A 9,747-nucleotide genomic window follows, 5' to 3' on the forward strand; every position below is an offset into this window, starting at 1 on the left:
ATGGGGATGTTCTTTTATTCTGCCTTGCAGTGTTTTTATTTCATTTTGCATGTACAATCCATAGTGTTAACACCATCGCATTTAGGTTTATTACCAAGCACATTTATTTGCTACCCCTCTCTGTCTGCAATGCACAATGTATGTTGATATATATTATATCAACCAATAGAAGCGTTAACCCATTAAGACACAGTGTTATAAATTGCCTGTTACCAGAATAGCGATGACCAAGTCATGGTGCATTATTAAAGGCCCAGTGCAATGCCATAGTAGTGTAGTACAACGGCAGTTAACTTTTCAGTGGCCATTACAGCGTTCCACTGGAGGAGCAGTGTGCATTATGGGGCTATCTCAGCTGGGCGATGGGAATGAGCCACTTAGACATGACAAGCCGGCCCTGCCGTGGTCAATCGGTAGGGCACTCGCCTGCCATGCGGCTGACCCGGGTTAATAAATAATTAAATAATTATTAATTAATCAATAATTAAATAATGATTATAATAGTAACAGTTTTTTCTCAATTTAGGATGCCTGAATTTTGCAGGCAAAGTGGTTGAGGCCCAGTGGTTGTAGGTACAGATGGAGGAGTCTGAAGAAAGGCTTTGACATCCAAAATGTCAGTGCCACTTAGTGCTGGCCCTCTCCTCTCTTTCATTCAAATCAAATGCAGGGTTGTGGCCAAATGACATGCAAAAAAAATAAAGCTGTCAGCTATCCAAAAAATGCTCTTGAAATGCCGAAGTAAGTGTTTCTGAAGTATCAATTATACCAGCGATGCGCGCACAAGGTGACAAGTATTCTCCAGCAGTGTCTACCAGCCTGCCAACAGTGAATTTTGGGAAGCACAGTGAGCGGAGCTGGGGGACGCGGTTGCACAGCGCAGGGTGACAGTGTGCAGATTTGGAGATTATTCTTTTTTAATATCTGATGCCAAAGTTTAGCTGATTATACCACAGCTGATTAACCTGTCAAGACATATTAAAATCCTCTGTGATTACACAAAGATGAGTGAGAATGATAATTTTTAGAGTTTATATCATGCAGAGATAAGAAGGGGGGGAACTGAAGAACGCCGAAAAAAAACAAAGGAGTAAAAGAGTGTGGAGTTTAGTGAACCGTTTAGATTTGTAATTTGAATTTGCATTGGCAAAAAAAGCGTGGCTCGCTCTCTCTGGCAGTTCTATTCAGAGAAGGCTGCCGTCGCCATCAAAGAAAAGAGAAAAAAAATAGCGCTAAATCATCCTTTGAGATACAGAGAGATTTTATGCGATCTTGCTGACAGGATAGTCGCACAAAGTCGAACTCGTGCTCTCCTCCCTAAGACAGATAACAGCGGAAGAGAGGATAACAGTGGAGGAATATTAACACAGCATGTACAGCAGTGCTTGGTGGTTTAATATTAAACGGGTTAGCACTGTATGAAAATGATGTGCTGCAGATGAGGAGGATAGAAATCAGAGTTTTATTATTTAACAAAGCATTGTGTAATGTGTAATATCCTGTTGTATATATAGATCTATCTTGCACTCTGTAATATCATTCACTATTTTGTATGTAACACAAGAGTTATTGTAACCTATTAAATCATGTATGTATTTTGTGTAAAGGCCTACTGTATATTCTTTATTACAGATGGCAGGATTGGCAGACAGGTTTGAAGTAATCAAGAATCTTCATTTTAACTTTACAACCATAGACATCATGTGTTCTATATGATGTCTATGTGTACAACAGTACTGCATTATATCTGTCATAAACAGAAATATCTGTCATAAACAGTGAACATTCAGTGTATCATGACCTCATTATGAGGTAATGTTATATAATTCTGTAGTAACCCTAATGCAGACACAGTAGATCTATCATGTATTAAATCAGGAGTCTGAGCTTCTCCCTTCTGGAAGACGTTTCAGGATGCCTAAAATGCTGAATGCAATTTTTAAAAATGCAAACACTCTCTTCTTTCTCATTCTATATCACTGTTCAACCAAAGGATAATATACATATCCCCCTCAATATTATCCCCACAAACATTCATGCCTTTAATTTACTAGACAATGAAATGGCCTGACAGCTTATATGGACTTGCAGTATAGCCTATTACTCTACAGGTATGTGCTGTGTTTTACAGTATGGGTAGGGTCCGGTTTGTAGGGGGGATGGGGAGGATTGTCCCCCTTCTGGTTTTGATATCTCCACTTTCTATAGCCTACATGATGTTAATCACACTTTAATGTAATTCCATTGATATTGGTTAAAATTTGAAACATATCCCCCCTTCTGGTTTGCCGACAAATCTGCACGCTGAGTATAGGCCTCTGATTTGAACTTCATGTGAATTGTGGAGATGTGCAAAAGAAGTTAAAGTACTACATTGTCCTATCTTATCTTTCCACCACCTTACATTTTGCAGGGGTAATGCTTTAGGACACACATGCCGGGAGAGATGTGACAATGCTGATGCTGTCTACCTCCTAAACTTTTTCCAGTTTTCCAGGGACCTGGTTCTTCCTCACCGTGACACAGCGAGGACACGGCAGTGCTCCGGTCTGGCACATCCTCTCTAGCGTGATGTCCCACCTGCCTCCTATTGTCTTCCACATGGCCTGCGAACAGCAGAGCACAGCAGAGCAGAGCAGAGCAGGCAAATATGCAATTAAATGCAACTGCATACTCCCGTGGATTTCAACCTCCGCTCCGCTCCACACCGCTCCAGTCCAACAATCAGTGCAGTCGCATTTCCACATGAGTTGGCCGCTTGATTAGGAGTCGATGAAAAGAGATGAAGTCAGGGAATTCACATCCCTTGCCCTCTCTCTCTCTGTCTCTCTCTCTCTCTCACCTCTCTGTCTCTCTCTCTGTCTCTCTCTCTCACCTCTCTCTCTCTCTATCTCTGTCTCTCTCTGTCTCTCTCTCTCTCACCTCTCTCTCTCTCTCTCTCTCTCTTTCTTTCTCTCTTTCTCTCTCTCTCTCACACACACCTCTCTCTCTCTCTCTGTCTGTCTGTATGTCTCTCTCTCTCTCTCTCTCTCTCTCTCTCTCTCTCTCTCTCTCTCTCTCTCTCTCTCTCTCTCTCTCTCTCTCTCTCTCTCCCGCTCTCTCTCCCTCAAAACAGGCTAGCTGCTGAACTATTTACATTCTCACAACATTTCTAAATATTTTGGAGACGCTTCAGTTGTTCCGTGATGCAGATTGCGCTGGAATGTTATGCTTCATTCTAAAATGCACAATAATGGCCCCCACTCAGCTCTGAAAGCACTGAAAGCAGTTTATCCAGCATACGATGAAGGCAGCCTTGATTCACAGGCAGCTCACAGTTCATCAGAAAAGTAGGATATCAACAAACAAACATAGGCAACAGACGTGTCAACTGTATATATGAATGCATGATTGATGAACTCACCCTTGGCTGTATACAGTTCACTGTGTGGTTGCAGTTCCTCCAATGTGTGTTTTCTTCTTTTTGTTTTTATATTTATTTGGTGTTATATTGCAGTGTTACTCAACCTTTTTTTAGTCGAGGCACCCTTTCAATTCCTGAAAATTTTCAGGGCACCCCAAACCAACAAGCTGGAACATGGCATCGCATCGGATACCACAAAAGCTTAGAAAAGTAACACATTTGGAGACGTCACACAACCTACGTTCGAAGTTGCAGCTTAATGGGGCAACCTAAATTTACTTTATTGTGCGTAAATGGCAGATGAAAGACAAGCACTACTTTATTAATTTAGACAAATATGTATTATATTACATAATTTATTTATCAGCCACTTTTCCGCGGCACTCCTCAGGAGGGCCTGCAGCACCCCAGGGTGCCCCGGCACCCTGGTTGAGAAACACTGTTATATTGTATGTTTATATTCACATGCATTTACAGCCGTTTTAGCAGTTTATGGTGTAGGTGTGATGAAATGTATCACAATGTTGTAATGCTGTAAAAACATAATAGTTTTACATTAAAAGTGTGCAAAATGGCATAACATCAAGTCATCAACATGTCAACAGCTTCATTGGTAGGCCCTATTGCCCAAATTATCAGCCAAAACACAACTTATAAAGTCTTCCAGAAGGTATAAAAAGTAATGCTGTGCATAGATTTTACAAATCGGATCATGAAATTTAATGTGTAGTGGGCTATGGAGAACAACATAATATTTGGTCACCTTCCCTGTATGTGTCCAGAGTAAACTATGGGTAATTACCATATGAAGGGTTTATTTGCAAAACGGTGTATCTCCATTTTGTAGAATGTTGGGAAATTGACATTTTTTTATTGGGCATTCCATTGAATTGCATTGCAAAATGCATTTTATATAGGTTAAAAAAGTATGTTCTCAAAATATTTGAATGGTAAGAATTCACACATAGGTGATAGGCCCTCTGACCAGTCATTTTCAATAATAAAATGCAAAAGTAAAAAAAATGGAGATACACTGTTTTGCAAATAAACCCTTCATATATTAAAGGGGCTCCAGGTAGGATTAAAAGTTTAATTAATCACTGTCCCGAGTCAGCCAGTCATTCTCGCGACCACTTCCACGGTCCGCTGTCAAAACCCCGAATGCAAGTTTTTGACAGAGTGGTCCGAAGAAGTGTTGTGGGAAACACTTGAAAAATCACTTTACATACCGTATTCATATTTGTATCAACTGCTGGCATTTCATGATGAAAAACATTCTCTCAGCGAGTTTATTTGAACAGCATTTTTTCATTACGGTGTAGATTTTGAGACAGGCATGCCACGGGCACCACGCAAACGACGTCATCCTACCTTGTGCCCCTTTAATGTATTGTAGACTTTGTTTCTAGCCCTGACCATAACCTAATACACTATGGGTGAACAGTCTATTTGTCGTGTATGTACTTGTAACCCTATTCCCAATCCCAGTCCCTTAATGGGACACTGTTCAGGAAATGGTCAAAAAAGGTACTGCAACTATGCTGCTTATTGAAATTGGGCTGCCTATTGCCAAATTTGATCTTTACATAAAAGTTTACTAAGTATTAAACAAATATTTTCTAGTATGGTCCAAGTACAGTCATTTTTGCAGCTAAAAATTGCTATTTTTGGAAATGGCGGACCATGGAGAAGATCCCCCTTTTCATGTATGAAAAGTGTGATTTTTCCAGTCATAATGAATACTTAGAATTTGATGCTGGTGGTAAGTATTCATGAAAAAGGTAACATTAGTGAATGGACAGTATGAATTCTGGAAATAAACAACAAGAAATCTCACACAGTGTCCCTTTAAGTCTAATTAACCCTGTGTATTTAAGAAAAAGACACATTGAGGACTGTCTTACTACTGCTCTGTGTCACTGTAGGAACACTGTTGCAGGGACTGTGAAATTAGGTGTAGTTGTAAGTGAACATGCATTTTGTTCATTATTACACGTGTATTCAATTCTTCACATCTGTTCACAGTATGCAAGTTGCACTGCACTGAAATTGGGTTTCTCTGATGAACTCTTTGTATGGTCATCGCTACAAGGACGACCCCTGTGTGCAGACAGCACTCTTGGATATCCATGTTTCCTCAGAAAAGAGCATTTCAGTGTGTGTCGAAGAGTGTGGTGTGCCTTGAATACAGTAATGTCTCCCAGGTTTTTGTTTGTGTGTGTGTCGACTGTTTCACTTCACGTTGCCTTCGCTGGCCTTCCCCCAGTAGTCTTTTCCAGGGCTGGACTGGCCAGCTGGCATGATAGCGGGCATTTCCCGGTGGGCCCAGCACCCTCGTGGGCCTCTATTTTCAGATTTTTTTTTTTTTTTTTAAAGGATGTGGGGCCCACCGGTGAGTCAGTTATGCATCATAATTATGCATCGCTAAGGAGCCCCTTTGGTCTTTTTCGACTTTATTTTGATAGGACAGTGTGAGAGATGGACAGGAAGCGAATGGGGAGAGGGACGTGAAGGGGTCTGCAAAGGACCCGGCATGGGAATCGAACCCGGGTCAGCCGCATGGCAGGCGAGTGCCCTACCAGTTGGCCACGGGGCCCCTTTAAGCCAATAAGTGCCCGGGTCCCTTTTCTCCCCCAGTCCAGCCCTGGTCTTTGCTATGCCCTGCCACTTCTAACAGGTCACGGAGAGGACAGCAGACAGTCAGAGTTCAAAGGTCGCGTGTGAGTTATGTTGTGCAACGTTGCTCTAAGACCTGTGTGTGTCATGTTGTGGTGTTATTTCGATGACCTCACTGTGTGTGTTCGGTACAAAGGTCACAGTCCCGAAGCATAACTAGGTTGTTACCAAAGATCTCACATCTCAATGCTGCCAGGATGTGTGTGTGTGTGTGTGTGTGTGTGTGTGTGTGTGTGTGTGTGTGTGTGTGTGTGTGTGTGTGTGTGTGTGTGTGTGTGTGTGTGTGTGCGTGTGCGTATGCGTGTGTGCGTGTGTGCGTGTGTGTGGGGCAGGGAAGCTGGTTTTCACACGCTCTGCCCCCAAGATACATGAAGTCACGTTACCCTTTATTTCTCCTGTTTCCTGTGACTGTGTGCAGTGATCTCTCCCTGCATAGTGATATGACTCCCTGCATAGTGATTTCTCCATGCATAGTGATAGGACACGTCATCTATCGCGTGTCACAGAGGTGGAACCCTTGGGATGCACGGTATTCACAATATCCAGTATCCACAATTGCGAGACCATAGTAGACCATACAGTAGGCCTTTCGCCAAAGCCTATTGTCTCAAAATTTGATTCATCATGAATAAGATGTGAATACAAGTTTAACAAATGCTTGATTTTGCTAAACAGATGTCATTCAAATCACTAAAAATATAAAAGAGGTTAGTGGCCAATAAGTGTTTCCAAATATTAAAGGGACACTGTGTGATATTTTTAGTTGTTTCTTTCCAGAATTCATGCTGCCCTGTCACTGATGTTACGCTTTTCATGAATACTTACCACCAGCATCAAATTCTAAGTATTCATTATGACTGGAAAAATTGCACTTTTCATACATGAAAAGGGGGATCTTCTCCATGGTCCGCCATTTTGAATTTCCCAAAATAGCCATTTTTAGCTGCAAAAATGACTGTACTTGGACCAGTAAACTTTCATGTAAAGACCAAATTTGGCAATAGGCAGCCCAGTTTCAATGATCAGCATAGTTGCAGTACCTTTTTTTGACCATTTCCTGCACAGTGTCCCTTTAATGTCAAGAACCTTTTTGAAGTCTTACATATGGAAATTAGCATGCATACTTGAAATAAAAAAACTGTGAAATCTTCCCGATTGTCCTTTTACCTTTTGCATTTTTGGTAATATTATTCTGTAGCATCAAATGAACAGTGTTCTTATGTTGAGGTAATCATTTTATGCCATTAAATCCCAAACACATAAAAGCTTCGTTATTACTCTGAAAAGTCGATAATTTCTGACTTCCCAATCAAAAAGTGAGACAACATACCTGCATGTTTTTTTCTCTTTGAAACCCCAATGTGTGAGGGTGCTGCTATGTCAGAATGACAATAGGACAAACTGTTCCAATAGGACAGACTGATGTTTCTTTTATTTGTGATGATAGTAATAATAATATCGTAGTTGTAGCTACAATAACAAGAAATACATGAATAAATGATGATATCACAACATTGCATTTCAAGATGGGATTTATTTGATCATGAAAATGATTTACAACATCCACTTCCATAATTTCACATCAAACTGCATGTCCACCTAAATGAATAGTGACCATTCAGACAGTGAAGAGCAGGGAGCCACTGAAGGTGCTGTGGTTATGAGGGTCATTGTACAGACGGCTACCTGGAGGAATCTGACCCATAATCGTATCTCCCACCTCTAGCAACAGCGTTAGACCACCAGAGACATAGGCTACGCCGCCGTTATCATAGCTTTCCCTCAGCATAACTCGCTCAGCATTGTTCTTAAACACGTGGAGCTGCACACTGCCCCCCTCCCGATTCGTGATGTCGAACCTAAAGACGTAGACTCCCCTCACTGGAGCTTTGAAGTAGCCCGTCGTGCTGTCGTAGGCGTTGCCGACGTTAACCGTGACTTGACTCCAAACCAAGTACAACCAACCCTGGCTATGGGCGTGTGTGTAACCATAGGGTAGCCCTGCGAAGAAGGCCACTTTGGGAGTCTCTGCCTTAGCTTCACTAGCAGCTTGTCTGGCCTCCATTGACTTCAGTGCCCCCCTCAGCTCCACTACCATGTCTCTGAGCAGCTCCTGCGGCTCGGTGGAGATGTCCGGCTGGGTGGAGGCCGGAGCAGCGCCACTGCACACGCAGAACAGCAGCATCAGCAGGGAGATGGCAGCCCTCATCTTCAAAGGTGCTGTGGAGAAAATATAAGGGGAAAAATATACAGATACATGAAACGTGCTTTATGAGTTCTTTATCATGTTAAGCCACTGTTATACTGTAGGAAGTGTATGTTACTATTATTGTAGTACAATGTAAAATGTTGCGAGCCAGTTGAACGTAAAAAAGTAAGTTGCCCTGCTGCCTTAACTTTGTTAAGTCAGCTCAGCTCGAGACTTGCGTCAATTCAAGGCTTTCTCCAATTGAGTTAACTTACAAACTTAAGTCAGCAGGGGAACTTACGTTACGTTTAAGTGGCTGCAATGTTTTACAGTGTACTATGCTACTTTTATGCAATCTTTTCAATGACACACACACACACACACACACACACACACACACACACACACACACACACACACACACACACACACACACACACACACACACACACACACACACACACACACACACACACAATCAAGGTGATGCACTTCAACTAGCCAACATCCCAAACATTTTAGTGCACTTTAGACATCTTCTGTAACCTGTCATTTCTAATGAAGCTCAAACCCTTTCACCATTCATTTGTGTATATCATGCAGATGACACACTTGTCTTACCTTTGTGTCTCGCTTGTTGTAGCAGAAGTAGTACAGTAGCAGTATGACGAGCAGTATAGGAGAAGGTGAGTGATTCCTCCAGTAGGCTACTGTCTTTTTATACCTTACGGAAAGAATTACGCAAGGTCTTTTGGAGGGCGTTCAAGTCCAGAGTTGCCGGGAAGTTGTACTGTATTTGATAGCATTTCTAATTCTGGGTATTCAGTTATCAAGCATTGTGGGAAAATAGACACCTGTTTCCTCACAGGTGGAGCAGAAGTGGCAGCTTTGTATACTGTAGTCTAGTGTTAACAGGAAAGCAAAAACTAGAAATACTCTCAGAGGGCCCTGCCGTGGCCAACCGGTAGGGCACTTGTCTGCCATGCGGTCGACCCAGTTTCGATTCCCGGCCCGGGTCATTTGCCGACCCCTCCCCATTCGCTTCCTGTCCACCTCTCAAACCTGTCAAATGAAGTCATAAAAAAATCTTTAAAAAATAAAAAATACACTCAGGGAGCGCATACCTCTGCTGTTTGATAGAACATTTGACTATGTTACACATTGTCTTTTGTCAAGTCTCTCTGCCTTGTTTGAAAATTCGCCCTATCCTGTAATGGTGAAGAATCTTTCACAGTAAAACATTCTGGATTCTGGATTCCGGATCCGGATCATGATTCGGATCATCACTTGTTCCTTTTGTCATTTCCACAGATTCATCAAAGTCCATTCGAAACTGTTTGAGTTATCCTACTGACAGACCGACAGACAAACATGACGGAAAACATAACCTCCTTGGCAAAGGGGAAAAAACAGTCCTGTACTGAACGATAGAGTAGTCATGGGAAGCCAGCCACAGCAAACATCACTGGAGGAGAAATCC

General features: G+C 42.1%; 1 protein-coding gene across 1 annotated transcript in view; it reads right to left on the bottom strand.

Moving 5' to 3' along the window:
- Nucleotides 1-7,616: 7,616 nt before the first annotated feature.
- The window catches only part of LOC134441272 (complement C1q-like protein 3), a 12,827-nt gene continuing 10,696 nt past the window's right edge, over nt 7,617-9,747 (bottom strand). Inside the window, exon 2 of the mRNA XM_063191507.1 lies at nt 7,617-8,299. Within this exon, the coding sequence (XP_063047577.1) occupies nt 7,698-8,299 (602 nt within the window). The 3' untranslated portion in view covers nt 7,617-7,697. The remainder of the gene's footprint in view (nt 8,300-9,747) is intronic.

The sequence above is a fragment of the Engraulis encrasicolus genome, chromosome 24 (assembly GCF_034702125.1).
Source record: "Engraulis encrasicolus isolate BLACKSEA-1 chromosome 24, IST_EnEncr_1.0, whole genome shotgun sequence".
NCBI lineage: Eukaryota > Metazoa > Chordata > Actinopteri > Clupeiformes > Engraulidae > Engraulis > Engraulis encrasicolus.